Source organism: Rhinolophus sinicus, chromosome 15 (assembly GCF_057876585.1).
Source record: "Rhinolophus sinicus isolate RSI-liver-muscle chromosome 15, RSI-T2T, whole genome shotgun sequence".
NCBI lineage: Eukaryota > Metazoa > Chordata > Mammalia > Chiroptera > Rhinolophidae > Rhinolophus > Rhinolophus sinicus.
Genome location: NC_142515.1, coordinates 2,160,001 through 2,180,000, shown reverse-complemented (window position 1 = coordinate 2,180,000; position 20,000 = coordinate 2,160,001). Strand labels below are relative to the sequence as shown.

The window sequence follows — 20,000 nt, the reverse complement described above, 5'->3', positions numbered from 1 at the left end:
GGTGGCCGGAAACCCCCTTCCCAGAGCCCCTGCTGCCCCCAAACCAGAACCAGCCCGGAGGCAGTCCCACCGCGAGCAGGGCACCACTGGCCCTTTCACTCACCTTGGGTAACCTTTCGGGATCGCCCGGATGTCTTGGGATCACCTTCTGCAACCTCTGAAAACCGTAATCTATGGTTGGTTCATTAAGGGCTGTAACAGGACACAGAGATGTAGGTCAGGTTAATTACTTTTATGTCATCCATTACGTGTTTATTTCACGCTTACAAATAAACGTGTGACCCTCCTTTTCTGAGGCTCTGGATGGCAAGCACCCAGCCCACCGCCACCCCACCTCCCGCCCCCCGAATGCCAGTGCTGTCTCAAGGAATGGGTTTCCCCCTTTCTTTTGCACATGAAAGCCGTGATTATTTCTAATCTATAATTAAACTGGAAGCAAGTCAAAGGGTTACTCAGTATGTTGTGAGGACGGTGGTGCAGTCGCAAAGTTGCCGTGTCGGGGCCGGAGCAATCAGCGCCATCATGATCACTGTCTCCGTCCCACGGAGCCTTCCGCACCGGCCAGGGATTTATGGGAAACTGGCAATTATGACATATGTCCAGCTATTGCCAGCTTCAGATTTATCCCTGTGGTCCTTTTTTGTCTAGCATATTGCCGGAGCCCACACCAGCCAGGAGGAGCGCTTACTCTTGCAAAGCTTTAATAATCTGTGAACGGCTGACTACAAACTGATGTAGAGAGCTATCATTCCACCAGCCTCACGAAATTGCCGGCCACAAATAGTAATTAATCTTTTTATCCCTCAAATTGTAATTTTGACTATGAACTGTGCGGAGCCATAAATCAGCAGCACATGGGCTGTGTACAGTGCATGAATCACGGCCGGGACTCCGTCCGACTGCACACTCTGTGTTTAACAAGCTTTATAAGGAGCCATTGGGCTTTATTATGGCTCTGCCTGACTCCAACAAAAACTGAGCCCGGAGGCCCGGGCAGGCGAGTTAAGATGAAAATACTTATTAGAGTACATTACTTCTTGATGTAGATATCGTTTTCCGTGGAGTAACGCCACGGTGCACGGCGCGACATAAATCAGGGGGTTTTCTGAGGCTAATAAGACCTGCCGCCATCTATTCATTACTCAGCCCGCAATTTGGGCCATCACTCATTAGTCAGCACGTAATTTGATGATTAACACCACCCAACTCAGCAGGTCCCCGGACTGCCAGGAACACAAAGGCTACGGCTTCAAGGAACAAGGTGACAGGCTGCCTTTGAAAGTGCTTTCCGAAATAATTGGTCACTGTTATCCTCGAGCAGTTGGGCTGCTGGTGTCAACACCCACGGTGGGGCTTGTAAGTGACACCGGAAGACTCCGTGTACACTCAATAACGGGCCCGAAAGCGGAGGACCACAATATGATTTGACATTCCATCAGACATCCTGGAGACAAAGGTCCGCATAGGAATGTGAAGTAAGACATTTTCTTGTTAATAAAGCATTGATCCGACGTATTGATTTTACATGACATGGCTTTTGCTACGATTTTGCCCTCCTTTTTCTTTGCAAATAGTAAAGCTCTTCAAAATACCTCGGCGTGTGTGACATGGCAAAATTTCTAACTCTCTGTGATGTAAATTCTATATGTGTAAAACCACTTCATAATCAAACCATTAATCATCAGAAGCTGTCAGCGTTGACTTGGGGGACAATTTGTCATGTCTCTGCCTGGGCTGGGACAAGGGTGGCAGGCAGGAGTGCAGCGCGGGCAGCGGGGCGGATGGGCCCGCACCCCGCAAGCGACTTGGTCCAAAACGGATGAGATAAAGTATTGCATCTCTTGATTAGAGAACAAAAAAGGTGGCCCACTGTGCATTTCTAACATGTCAGGGTTTCTTCTCTCTCCCAGCTAATCACCATGACTGTCTGACTTAATGAATCGGCCTGGTGAAAGGTGATCAGGAAAGATAGATGGGCGGCCGCTATAGATTTCATGCAAATGCCCTGACAGGTGATAGACGCTTTAATGCAAGCTCTCAGAAGCTTTATGACTTGTAATAACCATACACTCTCATTCTGGGAGAGACATTCTCCAATGTTTCAGCTGAATTGATATTCTCCTTCTATGACCAAAAACATTTGAAAGCAGTATAAATATGAGGGTACCTTTCACCTCACTTCAGCCCAAGGAGCGCTCACACCTTGAGTGCCCTGCCAGGAAGATCGGCATCACCCTGAATGCTGGGCAGGTGAGACCGAGTTGTGCCACGGTAGGTCTCCGCCACGCCTGATGGGGCGAGGGACTGCTGCAGCTTCAAACCCCCCATCCGGGGCTTGGCCACTGGAAGGCCAGTGAATTTACATGGAAGAAATCAGGAGGAAAAAAATAAAACTACCCTTGTCTTCAAACTACGGAAGTGACACGCATTCGTGGTTCTGGGAGGTGTTTGATCACTGAGGGTGGGGTGATCCAATTTGCCTCTGTGCCTCCAAGAGCAGCTGCCATCTGCCAAGCCGACGGGTGACCTTCTGAGTGCCGAATGACACAGAAGCCATCACCCCACGCCTGGCGACACAGGGAGCTGCTGAGGCTTCACTGGCAAATTCTACAACTGGAGGAGAAAGCCTAAGACCCTTCGCGCACATCTCATAAATCCTCAGCGTGTGGAGTTTACAAGGCAAGGCCTGGCCGGGCAGGCCGGGCTCTGGCACGTCCAGTCACCAAGCACCGAGCCAGGCCAATCAATACCACTTTCCTGTTTTAGAACTGGGTAATTATGAGGGGGAGAGATTGCCTGACCTTTCACCTGCACTGCATTACTTTGCTGATATTAAGATAAATTGCCTGATTTTGGGTAAACATATGCTGCAATCGAGGCTGTCAGCACTGGTTTGCTCGGGGTAATTTGTATTGATCTCCCCGCTTCTGCCCAATTCTGCTTACTGACCTCGTGGATAATTAGAGAAGGAGCCTTGGGTGAGCTCAAGGCGGGGATGAAGCAGAAATATGAAGAAGAATAAAGCAAATTTGTTTTATGTTAATACTTGGAGGTCCTCCCCCCGCCCTCACATCTGTCAGCATCAGGAGAGCCATAAATTAATGTCCTTGGTTCCTGAGCAATTTATTCCAAGGAATTATTTAGCAGCATGCTTAGTCTCTGAACATGTGTCACTGGGTTAAATTAATTTAAACTCTGCCTTAAACACAACAAAAACAAATGTTATTTTCTGCTGAAGGGGAAAAAAACAAGGCATTTCTCAAAATGTATCGTTAAGCTTCCAACTTTCCGTGTGGATTCGCACACATCTGCATCTCAGTGGTAATTAGCGCCCATTATTTGTTCTGAATTCAAATCTTGCTACGAGTGGCCGCTGTGTATCAAACAGATGACTGTATGTGCAAAACTGTGTCGTGTGAGGTATGTCAGACGATACGGCTGTTGTAGCAAACGTCATAAAACAAATCTCCCTTGCGAAATATCTCTTTATTAGCCGTGCCATAAGATATTAACATTCCTCATTTAGTGCAGGGCCTTTTATCTGTTTCAAATACATTATTCGTCCTTTTAGAGATAAACTGTATTAATATCCATTTGAGTAGGCTACCGCGGCCTAATGCATAGTAATTTTTGTTGGAGAGCTTTTATTTTAGGATAAGAAAATTACACAGCAATAAAACCTGAATGAATCAGAAGCTAGAATAGCCAGGAATCACATTCCATGCCAAATGGGGCAGACAACCAGGCAGCCTGCGAAAGGCCAGATATCCGGCTATCACACGCAGGCCAGCATCCAACACGGGTCACACAAATGGGGCCTGACACGGCCACAGAGACTCAATGAGTCCTACACGCCAGAATCGCCTGCAGCTCGGGAAGGATACATATTTAAATATGTTTGAGTGTACTGAAGTTAATCTCGTTACTTTACATGCATTAAAGTCATAACAGAAGAAGCATTCTAAATATTTAAGTCATGCCCGTGTACTGGGGGATTAATCATACTGCAATTGATAAAATTTTAACGGTCTGTGATGTCAGTTCAAGTTGGGATTGCCGGAGCTAATGTGGCAGCAGGAAACGGCACTGGCTCTGAGCTGCAGCTGCAGCCGGGGCAGCTCCTGTCGGCCGGCTGCCATGAGAAACGTACCAATGGGCGAGAAGCTGTGGAATTTTCTTTCTTGTGACACACACAGTTTTAGTTTTCATTTTGATGGCTTAACCTTCTTTGTCAGCCAGCCCTGCCCTGTGGTCTGTGTTAATCTCTAACACTCCAAAATGTATATGATCATTTGATTAGACTTGAGTAGCAAGTACATTAACGTAGAAACCTAATTCGATTAAGCAAGGGGACATGCTCAGGACCTCTGGGTCGGTAACACAGAAACTGCATACATATGTTTGGGGACAGCAAGTGTTTTCTGCAAAGAGCAACTTTCCAGGAGGGAAACGGCCAAACGAACTGTGTTAAATCCTGTCCATTCACCAGACATTTATTGAGCAGCTACTACATGCCCAGGGCTCCGCTGTGGGAAACCCGCCCCCAAGGATATCTGTGAGTGGCAGCCCCCAGCAGAGGCGGCCCCTCAGCCCCTCGTTGCTGCTGCTGCAGCTTCGATGGGGTGCCTGCCCTGGGGGTCGGGTCCCGCCACCCCAACCTGGACGTGGAGGTGCCCAGCCTGCAAATGGGGACTGGACTAAAGCAGGAGGAGTGATCACAGTGACGAAGCTTCACTGTAATGACAACCTCCCGACCACCCGGCCAGGGAGACCTGGAGACCAGCCCAGCCACAGAGCAGTGAGACTGGAAGTACTCCTGGGGTAACTGCTTCTACAGCCACATTGTGTCTTTAAAATAGCGGCATTAAACGCACACGGCGGGCACGGCAGGTCGGGAGCCAGGGCTTTCAGCACTGCCTGTCCATTGTTTACACCGAAGCCCGCGAGCAGAGAAAGCGACAAGAAGTTCTAGGTTCAGCACAGCTTTTCCTTCTGCCTGAAAAACCTGACGACAATAAAAACAGGAAGACATTCATTTGCTTCATTCCAGCTGCTGGTTGCAGCTATTAAATGAGTTCCAGTTTCATTTCAATAATGATCATCTTCCTGTAACTTCCCAATCATGCATTTGTCATAATGCAGTAATTTTCTGGCTACAAACAGATCCTCGTAATGAGGCAGTTTTTCACATTAGCAACATAACTACATAATAAGAACATCTGCAGTTCCTTTTCCGAGGGACAAGAACGCACGTCAATTAAGGCGATGGGGATAGTTAAATAAGATATAGTGTATTTTACTAACAGGGAACCTAGACCCTGCCCCGACAGACTGCAAACCTTCAGTGCCTGAATGAACACAGGTTGTAATGTGTAAAAATTAAATAAAGTAAAATTAAATTGCTCAATACAAAGACGTCCCTCTAGAGGGTGTTAGTGATTTCAGTGACAAAGTGCTATTTGCTGACAAGTAGTTTACACATTAACCAGCTGAATCCGAGGGGGAAAAATGCCAATAGCAATTATATCACCTTGAGGTTATTAAATGTCCCACTGATAAGTAACTAGGTGAACTTGACCAGGTGATAAACACCGCTGTGAGCAAATGATTGCGCAGTGAAGAACGTTCCTCTGTCCCGCTGTTTCTCCAGATAGCTTTTCTTTCAAAAATGACTGTATAAAAAGTTGCATTAAAAATGTGTGGCCGCTGAAGACAAAATTGGTATTTACTCCGTCGGAACACCCCACCCCATGAAAGCCCCTCTATCACGCCGCCTCAGAGACACGGCACACAGCCTGCAAAGGCCTGTTTTTTCTCCCTTTTTTTAGGCTTTAAAATGATGCTAAGTTCTCCACTTTATCATCAACTGTCTCCTCCAAGTGCATTTCATCTATAAGAAATTCAGATGCTCGGGAAATTAAAATTTCAAAGATCTGCTGGAAAAAAAATCAATGGGGCGAGATCAATGCTCATAGAAATTTCATGAACTTTGAACTGATCCGGGCATGATGATGAGAGGTGGCTGGAGTTTCAGGCGGCTGACGGCTCCTCACGACGAGACGCGGCCTGTGCCGCCGAGAGGAGGGCCACATCTTAGATGGGTTTTTGCTTTCATGTTTTGTCCGACAAAAAAATTAATTTCTAGTCTATTTCAGTAACAAGCAAAAATAGAAAAAAAAAAAATCTGCCTTCCCGACACGATGTGTAACACCCCCACTTAAGAGCACCTAATGCTTTGCACATTAACGCGGCCACGAAATGAAATCGGTTCCCTTTGCAGCCGATTGCAGGTGCAAATTAATATTGTAAAATGAAGATCGATACATGGACAGGGCCAGATCAATAGTGGCTAAATTATTGCTGCATTTTCCTCCTCATTCAAGATGAGTTGTGTTTTCCTCTCAAAGTCAATACTTTGCAGCTTTTCTCATTAATTTCTCAATAAATTTGGCAATGAATTTCAATCACAGAACTCGGCAGGGTGAGCCAGGCATTGTGGCACGCATGGGAAACACAAAGGCCATACGGGTCTGCATCCCTCCCCAGATGGCTGCCTCCAGGAGCCGGCCTGGCTCCCCGGTTGGTCAAGGGCAGCCTTGCCACTGGGCAGAAACGGACCAGAAGTAGTCTTGGGGGGGGTCCCTGTTCTTCGACACCAAGCTGCTCACCCTGGGTTGCCCTCATCAAAGTGACTTGGCTTTCCAGCGTCCTCGTGGGGGGGGGGTGGAGCCCTGGTGTCAGCAGGAGTGACTCAGCCCTGCCCAAGGTCAGCCTCTGTTTCACACCGTAGTTACCCTGGAAGCCCTTACAACCCGCTAAGCAAAGGGTATTTTCGGTGACCAAGACGTGGAAGGGTGGGAAAGCGCAGCACGGGACATCTGACTGGAAACCAGGCCCTCCTCCATGGTACTGCGAATGCTGCTCTGGTATTCACACGGCAGCCCAACCCGGCCTGTGCACAGGGACCCACTTCCATTCACCGCCGCCTGGCAGCGGATGGCGGCATTGTGATGTGACACCAAACACAGAAAAGGGGACAGCTCATCTTCCTTGTTACCAAAATAATACCCTCGTTGACAACTACTGGATTGCATTCAAACAATTCTGTTTACATACCTCCCAGAATGCACTGGATTGCGGCTTTTATAGTCATGTCGAAAGTACATCTACACGTCCAGCCCAGCAGCTAAGGGAACCGAGGTCACATGGCACATCTGAGGCGTCACCCAGGGACGGGGACCCCAAGACAGACTCCCCACGGTGCAGCCCTGAGGTGGGAAGTGGCCTGGCCACCCCGTGCTGTTGGCAACCCCCACCCCAAGGCAAATGCTACCTGTCTGCACAAAAAGGCCTGTGAGCAAAGGGGAAAGGAAGCTAGTGAATAAAGTCATCCTCAACATAATGAAGTCACGTGCTACCTAATGTTACCCTCTTTCTAAGAGAAAAATCAAGCGTCGATATCATTAACACTCAGGCATCTTGGGGAGCAGGGGACTGCAAACCCGGTGGCCAACATAACGCTCTGCGGAGACCCACCGGGCAATGGCTTTGCTGCACACTAACCCAGTGTGAAATCTCTGCTCAGAAGTAAGCGACAAAAGGAGCTCTCAAAGCTCAACCCCCTCCCAAGACTGAGATGTTCCTGCCACGGAAAGACCCCCTCCCTCCTGTGTTCCCAAAGCCGCAGCCCCCCCACCCACCCACCCATGGATGCACTTCCCAGGACATCCATTCGCTTGCTCAAGGCTCTGCCCTCCTCCTTGAAGGTGGGGCTGTCACCCTGTGTCACACACCTGCCCTACTCAGCGCAGATGCACAGTAGGTGCTCAGAAACCATGAGTCATGACTGCGGGGCTTCTTGAAAATACCAGGCCAGTGCAGAAGGTATCACAGTGTTTTTGATTCTGAGAAGCCCAGGTGAACGCAACGTTTCCCACATGTCTACACAAACACTTGTTCACAAATGTCTTGTACGGCGCTACTCGTAATACCAAGTACCCATCCACTGACGACTGGAAAAACAAAATGGGGTCTTCCCCCTGCAAGGGAATCTATGCAGCTGCACAAACGGATGGAGCTCTGATGCAGCGACAACGTGGGAGAACCTGGAAACCTGCTGAGTGAAACGGAGCCCATCAAGTGCCCACACACGTGTGGTTCATGTGTAGGAAACGCCCAGAGGGGCCAACGCACAGGGACGGAAGGAGAAGTGTGGCTGCCTGGGGTGGGGGAGGGGAGGGGAGCCATGGGGGTGCAGTGACCGTCACGGAAACAGGCGTCCTCGCTGTGGGATGAGAATGTCCTTCAATCAGATGCCCGCACAACACTGTGCACCCAAGCCATTGTGCACCGTAGGTGAGTCTGTGCTTCACGAGGTAAATCTGAACTAAAACAAAAATTGTAAGTGAAAGGAACATCTCTAATCTGAAGTAGGATCTATGTTCCCGCTACACCTATACTGAGGGAATGCCTTCCGTGGTCTGACGCCATCTGGTCAGACCTAAAGGTGCTTCAGCCATTTGTGTAAAGGCACAGAAGCCCCGAGAAAGTAAACGAGACAGACCCCACCATGGGGGAGGCATGGGCCGAGGGAGCAGACTCCCAGGCAGGACAGACCGTGTTTCCCCGAACATAAGACCCAGCCGGGCAATCAGCTCTAACCCGTCTTTTGGAGCAAAAATTAATATAAGACCCGGTTTTATTTTACTATAAGACCAGATCTTATATAAGACCCAGTATAAAATATAATATAATATAATATAATATAATATAATATAATATAATATAATATAATATAATATAATATAAATATAATACTTGGTTTTATATAAGACCAGGTCTTACATTAATTTTTGCTCCAAAAGACACGTTAGAGCTGATTGTCTGGCGAGGTCTTATTTTCGGGGAAACATGGTAGGACATGGCTTCCCAACACTACTGCCCTTTTCAACCTTCACAGAGGCATTTTTAACTCCTGGTTTTCCAGGCTGAGTACAGAAGAAAAGGAATGCTCTCAGGCAGAGCCTTTACCGGCAACTTGCCAAGGCTAACGTAAATGCCGGGATCCCCAAACCACAGTCTGAGCACAGACTCTGGATGATGTGTCTCCTGTACAACAGCCCTACTTCCACACAAGGGGCCCCCAAACCCCAAAGTGTGTTGGCATCAGAAGGCCTCTGTGGCGGGGACCAGCCTCCCTTCCCATCCCTGGAGCCCTGCCGGCTCCCTCCGACTTCTCCATGCTCTTCCCTCTGCCTGGGACGCCCGTCCCCCGCCACAGCTGGACGTCCAGGGCGCAGCCTGCCTGGCCACCTCCACATCATCCCCCAGGAGCCTCCGTCCTACAAAATCCCACGGGGCCTCAGCTGTCCCTCTTCGCACCTTTTGTGACTATTTTATTAACGCCTTTTCTCTGTCCTGTTTCGTTCCCCTAAGACCTTGAGTCAGCTGGGGCATAGTGCAGTTGTGCAGCCCAGACCCAGGCTTCCCCTGGGAGGAGCCACGGCTGAGCATCGCCTACCCCGAGCACCTACAGGCCCCAGGTGGCCCCTCCTCTTCTGATCGCCGGCAGTGCCCAGCTGAGCACCTGGCCCAGGTGGGCACCAGATAAAAACTGAACACCAGAAACCACGGGGGACTCCAAATCATGGTGACTGTAAGCTTCCACACCACGTCCTATGGTGCCACACCCGTCATACAGCTCATTCCTGACAGTGGGGGACACAGGTGGCCACAGACACAGGGGCAGTGAGAGAGGCAGGGGCCTGCGGGTGACACGGGGGTGCCAGTGTCTCACATGGCGACAGAGCTCGCCCGGGCCACGGTTGCTGGGACTGTGAAGAAGAATGCTAGTGCGGGGACCACACCTCACAGGTGTGCACCTTACTTCTGTGGCATCAAAATAAGCCAGCCTTTGAAGTAGGCTCCATTTTAACTGCCCACAGCACACGAGGCCAATCTAATCTTCACTGTGGGACACACTGTAGCTCGACGCCAAGGACATCATGGAGTGGTCATTAGGCCACCTGGGCAGTGACTGTCCTTCAGCCGCACGAAGCCCAGGAGCTGCACCCTATGTCTCGGACACCTGCTCGCCAGCCCAGCCCAGCAGACCCTAAGGGTGACGTGCGAGGCTTCTGTACTGGGGACACATTCATTCGACAAAACACTGAGGTGGTCTTCAAAACCCAGCTGGGAGGGATTATCAAGGCTAAAGCCTGGCTGGTAACCAGCTCCAGGGACATGCGCTCAGGAGACTGGGGAGCAGTGTGCACTGCAGGCCACCAGCCCCCCATCCTCGGGGCTCCGACAGGAAGGGCCAGGGGGTTGGGGCAGGGCCTTCTGAGGGAACAAAGCAGGGCAGAAGAGGGAGAAGGGACCCGCAGACTCACCCCACGTCCAGCCTCCTTGATGGCCTATTGACCATCAGATGCCAGGGGTGGGGGCCACCTGGCCGGGCTCGCTTTGTCAGGCAGTAGGACTTCCACGTGTAGAAGATGTAAGGAAGGGCTACCCCTTGAGGGCAGGGAAGGGTGGCATGTGAAGGGAACGAGAAACGATGACCCACCGCCAGGCTGTACCTTTAGGGGACGTCCCCCAAAGACGGTTTATCCCGATGTGTACCAAGACCTGCACGGCCCACTGTCTCTATGGCAGCGTCTGTATTTAAAATTTTACACACTCTGTAATGAATCTTGCAGAGCACATGTGCCACAGCCCAGGCACCCAGGTCCCCGATGGAACAAGTTATTCCATATGCTCATTAACAGCATTTGAAAACTTTTTTTTTATGTAGCAAACAGTCCACATTACTGACTAATGGCCTCCCATTTTGTTGTTGTTTTATAGACAAACCACTCTAAGAAAGTTAAAATTTTGCATTTTCTACAACAAATAAAAAAGATCCAACTGATTCGAAGGGCAATTTTTTAAATGTACTTTGCCTCAGCCTGAGCTTTTGAGATCTAAGCCTAGGCCTACAGCAAATGTATCCAGACAGGTCTAAAGATGCCCCCAAAAGTCAAAGTTTCACATGAGAGCGGGAGTCACCCCTGAGGTCCAGCGAAACACCACGCATGTCCACTCGTGCAGACCCATGGAGCTGGTGGGAGGGGCCTGGGGCACAGGTGGCTGGTCAGCAGGGACAAACAGTAATGCCTGGTTCTCACTCCTATCCTTCTAGGGTCACAGAGTGATCTAGCTCTTGTCCTCTTTGGCTCAGGAGAACCACACGCTTCCCGTAAGGGTCTCCAAGGACATGCTGGTGTGTTCTCACCAGGGTGATCAGTGCGATTTCCTTTTTACACCTTGTTAGCCCAGCTTTATCCTGCACTTCAGTGGCTCGCTTTCACGTTGTTGTGTTTCTAAAGGTCATTCATTCATTGCCCGCCTTCCCACAACTCTCAGAAGTGAGGCATGCACCCTGACCAACCAGAAACTCACAACCAAAGTCCCGCTCGTGAGCCCACCCTCTGCGTGACTGTGCTCCCTGGGCCTCCTGGGGTGGCAGGGAAGGGCGGCCAGGGGCCCCTGCCCAAGCTGGGGGGTGTGGGAGGCTTAGCAGCAGAGGACCAGGCCTGTGCCCCCACCCTCAACAGTCACAGAGTGAAACCCGATGACCCTTTTGTCCTTTGGGGAAGATGAATGGCTGTGTCCTCTCTGCTACATTTTGTCAGGTTTGGTGCCAGAGAGTCGATACCTTCACCTTGACGTGGAAACTTTGTGATTTATCAGTTGGTTTCTCCTCCCGGGTGAGCGCGGCCCCGGAAAGTGCAGCCATCGGGGCGCAGGGCGCAGACTTTGGTCACAGCCACTTGGAAAACAACCAAAGCCCCTCTGATGACAGACAAATGTGTCTTGTTAGCAACTGCCCAAAAGCACTTGACTTGTACTAATAACAAAAAGGCCATGCTGGTCACCGTGGGTCCAAAGACGAAGCACCCTGTCACCAGCCTGGTTGGGAAATTAGCAAATAATGTTCTTTTCCTTGATAAATGGGTGACAGCTCCCTCTCACCAATCATTTTTAACATTTTGATGCGTGCCTATGATCCCACTGGAGGAGCAGAAAAGTTTACTGGCCTCAATTTTCAGATGATGAATGGAACTCTCTAAATGTGCGATTTCTGTATGAGGTATAGTTCATTTTAAGCAATTCTAGTAAATGGGTGTCACTGATTAGGACAAATCGTCTACTTGTGCAATAGCACAAACGGTGTGTCTCATTCTCCCAGCCTCCTTCGAGACGGGGGTGGGGGGGAAGAGGACAGCGGTGACCCCGGGAACCCTCGCGGCACCACTGTTCACAGGGGTGCGTCGCTCGGTGTGCACGCCCGACACCCACTTAGCACGCTGGCAGATGAACTGATTGTTATTTGGCCTAATATCGTGCCGCACAGGACACCAGGTGGGTGTCCTGCCTTCCTCTGTGGCCCAAAGGAGCCTGCAAATGCCCCCAAAGATGGCCAGCCTGACTCCACTCCCAGACCTGCACACCATCCCAGCCGACAGGGAGAATTCGCCCTCTCTCGCCTGTGCAGACACATGACAAGAGCCAAGGTGGGGCCGTGTTAGGAGGAGAAACCGTGCTGTCAGGTTCTGTGCCATCTGGGTAACTGCCAGCTCTCCGAGTTTGGACAGGTCTAGAGAGGGCCACGTCCCACCCTCTGCCTCCCCACGACTAACCTCATATCAACGGCAAGGTGTCTACCCTCCAGGGGACGTGGACTCTCACCGACACCTGCCAGCTGGAGAGTTGGAACAAGTGACACAGTGTGGCCACAGAGTGCCCACTGCAGAGGACTGGACAGGGAGCCACCGAGCACTGGGGGACCTCATGGTCCCGGCCGGATGGGGGGCCCAGGAGGAACTGACTGACCTGGTGGGAAGCTTCCCCCAATGCTAGGACCCATGACTGAAGTATTTGTTTCTCCATCGTGTCCACATATGTGGTTGGAAACACGTAATCGAAATGATCAGGTGGTTCACGTTTAAGGGAAGGCGTTAATTAGCATTTAGTTTAGCATAGTAAAAACAGTATGATTTGTGGGAGGCAATTAGGGGCCATTTGCTGTGTGGGTACAAGTAATTTGTTTGAAGAGCGCTGGCCTGGGAGACAGCTCGCTGGTGCTGGCAGCGGTCGAACGCGCTATTGACGGTACAGTGTGTCACTATGCTGTTGACAGAATCACATCTGAATGCACACAAAAGATCCTTAAGACACTTGAGAAACATGAGCACTTTTCAAGGGGTGAAGTGAAGTGGGGTTAAATGGTGGCAGCCCGCCAAGGACATGGAGTGGCCACGGGCAAGGAAACTGTCACCCCACGGGCGCCAGGACAGCACCTGAGGACAGGTTGTCTCCCCTTTGACATGTCGCCCACATAAGGCACAATCTGACTTTTTTAAAAAAGCAAAAAACATAAATACTGTATCAGAAAGAACACAAACTGTTAGCAATTATTGGTTGCGTCATGATTTCATAAGCTTGAAACTGAATGCACGTCTTCGTGCAGAAAATAATCATTTTATGTCCCCATGTTGGTCTACATTGCAGAGCTGGGCCTGGGCCATGCATTCAGCAGTCAAACTCTGTCTGTGCCCCCCCGAGACGTGTGTACCCTGGACGGCCAGTATCTTCCTTAGGAACTGGGTCTGGCCTGTGGCAGACATGTTGACTCTGGGTAATTTGTGGTCATTTCTTCCATTGAGCAAAAGACATCTCTAAACGGAGGGTGGTCAAACAAAGATTTGGGCCCAAGAGGTCACAGTTGGAACCACCTACGAGCCACCTGGTATCCTGGGAACCTCGCTGGAAACCATGTCACCACCCACCAGCTTCGGTTCTCTGGTGCAACAGGAAATCATGCTGCCAATTGGGCACTGAGAGGAAGCAGTCACACACACATCTGTGCAAGAATGCCTCACTCTCGGAAACGTGTCTGTAAACGCCGTTTTTGCTCTAGCATCCTTTCATTTAGAAGCACACAAATTCCTATTTGTCTTAATCAAATAACACCCCAATGCTTCTATTCTAATTAAAAAATAATTTCTTTTATTGCTCTGAACAATTGGATGTGTTTCTACTGGTGAAATTATGAATGTGAAACGGTTCAATCCGCGTGTACCATGAGTTTCTCAGGTAGGCTATTCCGGGACCATTTTAATTATTATGAAACAAGCAAATGATACACTCACTATTAGACAAATATTAAAACAAGCATTGCACTGTTATTAATTTGCACTATTCACTTTTAAATGCAGCAAATATCTCATTAATTTAATTTTAGGTGCCCACCCGCATATATTGCATTTTACAGTCTAGAAGGCAATTTACTATTAACTGGCAATTACATACAGAGTGGTTGTTAATTCTGCTCCTAAGTGCTAGCCGCTTGAAAATTGTTCTCTCTCTCTAATTTTTGACCTTCTTACAACAGGGGTGAGGCACAGTGGGAATACAAAGGACTAGTATGAAAGGGCCGGACATGTCATTTGTGACTCATTCTTTTAATTCACCGTGCTAATCAACTGAACTGCCACTACTTCCCAAGGTAATTGTGTCTTTATAGTAGTTGAAAGCAGCAGGCCAGGGGGCTGGATAGATGGGCTTGCCAGCCTCTCCTTCCCAGAGCTGCGGCAGCAGGGAGCCCACGCCCACTCTGGGTTGACTAATCGGGTCTGGTTCTGAAAAATCTGGTGTTTCTCAGATCACTGTAAACAGATCATTTAGGCCTCTTGCCCCTGGCGGGTGGGGCCCTCCTCTGTCACAGGTTCATTATCCTGAGGCTGGCTGCTAGCTGGGAAGGTTCACTGTGAGGGTGTCCCAGCAGCCTCCGGGCGGGGACACTGATGGGAGCCAGATGCCCAGGGGACGGTGCCCTCCCTGCAGGGGCTGCGCCTGAATCCTGATGTCCAGAAAGACGGGCTCAGTTTTCAGGGGCAGCGTAATTCCCGGTCATTACTTCATTGTCCCCGTCAATTTCAGGGCAATGCAAATCAGACAGAAGCTTCCAGGTCAGACAGGTTATGACCCCACCTTTCCTCTGCTCCCTGAGTGTAGGGCCCCATATCCCTTACACGGCGTTTGAAATGTATATTCCCGTTAATGATTGGGGTGGGGGGGGGTGCAATAAATTAGCCTCCTGCTAGCAAAGGCCCAGCTCACTGAATGGGTTCATTGAAAGGCCCATTCGTGGGAGAACTCCTGATGGAGGAAATCCCAAAGCCTTGAGCAGACGGGACCCTTAACTGGTGGCCCAAGAAGCCCGATCAGCTTGGAGTGGATACCACGTCCACTGTGGGAATGAAAGACAGGCCTCTAGACAGCGGGTGGCAGCTGAAACTAGCTCAGGGACAAGCGCCTTCCCTTAGAGGAGGAGGCAGAACAGAACATACCAGACGCCCGGAGAGCAGATCTGCGCCCAGCGGGAGGGCAAAGAGCTGCAGAATGCTGTCCCGACACCCACCCACCCTCCCCTCACACAGTGCTGCCCTGCAGGCCCTCCCCATGTGACACCCCCACGGCCAGTGACAGGCAGCCCCTCCCCTTATGCCCCCTCGTCTTCCAAACACACCTGCCTTTGTTCACAAGGCACAATGCTCAGCCCAGGGCCTTCCTCTGGCCCCTGGGGCCTGAATCCTCAGCAGTGGACAGGCAGAGGGAGGGAAGGGAGAGACCTCCTGCCATCACCATCTTCTCAGAAGAGTCACCACTCCCAACGACAGCCTGCACACACCCCCATCAGCAACGTTGTACCTGCAAAGACCTGACTGACAGAGGACCAACTGAAGGCCCCCACGGAGGAGTTCAACCAGGATGGTGAGTCTGGTGTGGAAAGAAAGAGGTTTCTTCGTCCGTTTCTGTACAGACCAGGTCGGTCTTGCCACATCCAGATACATGCTCACCTTAGTGAAGCAACCCAGGACCCATGTGTCATGTGACAGACACGTGACACCCGGCATGACTCATGAGTGCGTAACACACATCCCTGCCTTTGAGGAAATTGGGGCCCAACAGAAGCTGTACCTCAGTAACCATCTGCAGGAGGTACTGCCTGCTGGGCGCCCGCCGTGGGTCACACGGCTCCTAAGTTCTCCTGGACCGCCACAAAGCCCATGGGGCCGCTGAGCACGGCGCCCAGGTCGTCTGGCCAACACCAGGCAGAGCCAAGCAGGGCGCCTGCTGCCTCTACAGCCTGAAGTTCACGGGCCAGGAACCCAGAGACACGTGCTAACAGGGCGCAGCATCCTGAACATGTTACGGGCGCAGCTGCAGCTCACGCCTGAGAAGGGCCCCGAGGAGAGGTGCTGGGCGAGACCCACCCACCCTCCGTGCTCAGGGTGGGATTCTGAGGTCCACTCCAGAGACCCGCACGCATGGGACAGGTATGTACAGGCACATGCAAAATGCTCCAAGCTTTAGAACCCGTTTTGCAGGTCTTTATTTTGTAATACACTGGGGCCTCTTAGCCTCTGGGTCCACCAGGATCCAAGAGCCTCTGGAGCCCAGCGTGGGTGGCACGTGCACCCAGAGCTTCTTGCTACTGGCCCCACTCTGGGCTCTTCAGCAACCTGGGTGCCTGGGAGTGTGCTGCTCCCCGAGAGAAAGCAGCCCTTGGTGGGGGGCATGGACCCCTCTCCCACCTGGACCCCGTGGAGGGACCCTGAGCACTGAGGGGCTGACAGCCTCCTCCATCGAGGATCGAGGATCATTGGCAGCCCAGGCTGGCCCTGAGGTGATACTGGGTCTACTGCAACGTGGGCACCGGCAGGGTTTTCGTGCTGTATTTCACACTCACTCAGTCCTTCCTAAAAGCGGGGTGGGTGAGTAACCTCTACTCCCTCTTCAAACCCCAAAGTGGAGGGTACCCTGGGTCTGCATGTCACCTGCCTGACAGACAGAGGGGAGGCCTGCATCCCACTAGGAGGCCAGGCCTGCTGCAGAGTGTCCCGTCACTGGTGACAGAGCATCGTCGAAGCCCCCAGCCCCAGCCCAGGCTCCTGCCGCAGGCCCCCAGGTGGCCCTTACCGCTGATACACATCAGGGCCACAAGTACCGAAGGACACGTCCTCGCCACTTTTACCCTCACAGGTCTCAGCAGGTGCTGTCCAGCATTAGAAACACTTCTCCAATATTACCGTTTCTTTGTACTTGGCCAGGATAGAAATCAAAATGTGAACATGCCTTCCATTTATTTATGGCATTTCCAAATAGCAGCAAAATCCTATTACCTAAGCACTCTTGTGGGAAGCAGTGTATAAGACAACTTTCAGATAACAAACGTGTAACTTCAGAGGCGACCTTCTCTGGTGATACGAGATTGCCCGAGACCGTTGCAGAACATGGATCCCCTTTCAGAAGCAGTGACGTGTAGGGTATGAGACCCCAGGCCCAGAGCACAGCCCTGGCTTATGTGAGAGGCCCCGCATTTACAGGGTGTGTGAACTTGGGCACATGACTTAACCTCTGAGTCTCAGTTTGTGCAAATGAGTGACAGCGACAGTGCGGGGCAGCCACACGTAGGGCGGGCCCCTGGCACAAGCCTGGCACGTGGGCACCACCTGATGGATCTGGGTGACCTGTCACTGACAACCCCACCACCTTGCTTGATAGGTGAGAAGATGGAGGTCACAGATGGGAGGGGCCCAAGACCATGTGGCCTGTGGGGGCTGCACCTGCCCCCAGCGCCTCGCCCACTAGGACGGGGATGCAGGCCCTGTGCCCGGGGCTCGCCCAGCCTCACCGCAGAGCCCAGCCACGCAGCGCTAAGCCCCCCCACCCCAGGCTGCCGTGAAAGCTGAAAACGGGAACTCACCGGTGTAGACAAACCGCCCTGGAGCGCCTTTACAGAACTGCTTGGACTTGTAGGACAGGGTGACTTCCACGACGCCGGGAATGTGCCGCGGTGGGGTCTGCACTCGGATGGCGTGGGGGGTGATCAGCTACAAAACCACATGAACAGGCTCTCAGCGGTGTTGGCCGGCACAGGCGGACACTCACCAGTTGGGTATAATTACCAAAATGAGCAAAATTGGACCATCGTCTCGGAAGGCCCCCTCCTAGCTGTCACCCAGACACGCGGGATCTAGTGCTCTTTAAGAAAAATATCTGCAAATGATCCTGGGTTTTAGTTTGCAGGAAAGGCCACAGGGCATCATTCATATGAAAATTGCCACCATATGTCCCCTTAAACCTGCTTCTAGTAATTCTAGCACTAATTGTTCCAGGGTACTGAGGGATCTCCTACGGCAGGTTTGAAACCCCAGGGTGGGGGGGAGGGTGTTCTGTACCCACCCACTGGAGAAGCCCCTGCCACAGGCGAACCGTCAGTTCCAAGGGGATCTGAGACAGAATGGCTCGTGTCAGGGCACTACTGACAGCTGTCGAGCCACTCGTGAAAACGCTGCCACTGCGAGTGCCCCCCTCCGCAGGCTTACCTCACTCCACACCAGCATCGTGCCGAACACGACTTGTAGACCGTCAAAGAAGTTGTCTCCGATTATGATCACAGTCGCTCCCCCCGTGGTCCACCCTTCACTGGGACTGATGGCCTTGATGCACGGAGTGGCTGCTCGCACAAGACAGAGAATGCAGACCTTAGCGCCCCGGCCGGCCGGCTGCACCAGCCACTCTGCCCACCTCCAGCCCCTGGGCACCGCAGGAGGACAGCCGGGGCCTTTCCTCCAGGCCCCACGCAAAGGGCGATCGTACATCAGCGGGTTGGTGTGTTTAACGCAAAGTATTCAATGTTTTATAAAGCAAAGGCCAAGCCTCGGAATACTAGTGAGCAAGAGAAAAAACGACTTGATATAGCAAATTACGTGTCAGGGCAAATATGACGATTACAAATGACGAGCATCGCGTGCGAGCCGCTCGTCGATTTATCTGCTCTGCCGCCCAGATCTGAGCAGAGTCAATCAAAAGGTTGTGGAGGGAGACGCAGGAGCAAACGCCTTGCGTTTCGATTGCTCATGAGCAGCTAATTGGGTTGGGTTTTTCCATCCGCGAACTTTGCCTTTTGGTTCAAAACTTCATTTTCCTCTGTCACTCCACAATTACTACTTTTCACTTTTCATCAGGGGGAAAAAAAATCAAAAGCACTATATTAATACTTTTGTCAAAGGTACACATTTTACATCTAATATTGTTTGTCGACAGGAATCCCCGAGCTGCTGGCCTGACCTCTCTTTGTCTCCTGAGCCCTCACATTTGCATGAGTTATTACGATGGCTGCGGCCTGGCCTGCCTGCACACAGGGGGCCCCCGCTGGGGGGAGGGGAGACCACAGCAGAGGGAGGGCTCAGGGGGCGAGGGGCCCGGAGGCCCAGCCCGGTGTTCCCAGCAGCCCTGCGTGCGGAGGCCGGGCTGAAGGCTGCAGCCTCGTGGAGGCCGGCTTTGTTCTGGTTTTCCATCAGGTGTTCTGCACAGAGCTGGCAGACCCTGCCTGCCGCCTTGGATGGCCTTTTGTACGCAGGCCCCCATGCAAAGGAGCAGCTCTGGACACATGCTTGCTGCCCATGACTGCTCTGAGCGCTCACTCGCTCTGTCGCCTGCGGGGGGCCTCTAGGCCTGGCTGGGGCTCCATCCTCAGGACCCTGGGCCCACCCCACCTCTCTACCTCTGGTCTACAAAGAAGAATGGCTGTGTAGGCCTGTGTGATGGGTGCCTGGGTGGCCCCTAATTCTTGCCAGGTCTCCTGCCTGATGTTGTCTGGACACAATTAGACCCCAGATAGTAGGAGGCCCAGGCCTCAGTCCTCCATCCAGACGGAGAAGGAAGCCCCCACACAAGCCCTGGGCTGCCCCGGGGGTCGTCCCTTCTTGCTGCTGGCTTCATGGCAGGGTGGGTGTCAAGATGGGTTGTAGATGGAGGAACTCGGCCTGTCTGGGTGTTCTTCCATCAGCCCCAACCACCTCTGTGGACATTTGTCCCCAAAGTAGGAACTAAGCTTGGTAAACGAGACACGGCTTCACCAAGCCGCCCGAGTTCCTGGCTGGCTC

At 51.7% G+C, this 20,000-nt stretch overlaps 1 protein-coding gene across 14 annotated transcripts in view; it reads right to left on the bottom strand.

Annotated features, from left to right (window-relative positions):
• The window catches only part of EBF3 (EBF transcription factor 3), a 125,353-nt gene that overhangs the window by 12,532 nt on the left and 92,821 nt on the right, over positions 1 to 20,000 (bottom strand). For all 14 annotated transcript variants that reach the window (XM_019728260.3, XM_088791748.1, XM_088791750.1 and 11 more), the window contains 3 exons: positions 18,438 to 18,568; positions 17,816 to 17,942; positions 104 to 192 (listed from right to left, as the gene is read on the bottom strand). In XM_019728260.3, the coding sequence (XP_019583819.1) occupies positions 104 to 192; positions 17,816 to 17,942; positions 18,438 to 18,568 (347 nt within the window). The remainder of the gene's footprint in view (positions 1 to 103; positions 193 to 17,815; positions 17,943 to 18,437; positions 18,569 to 20,000) is intronic.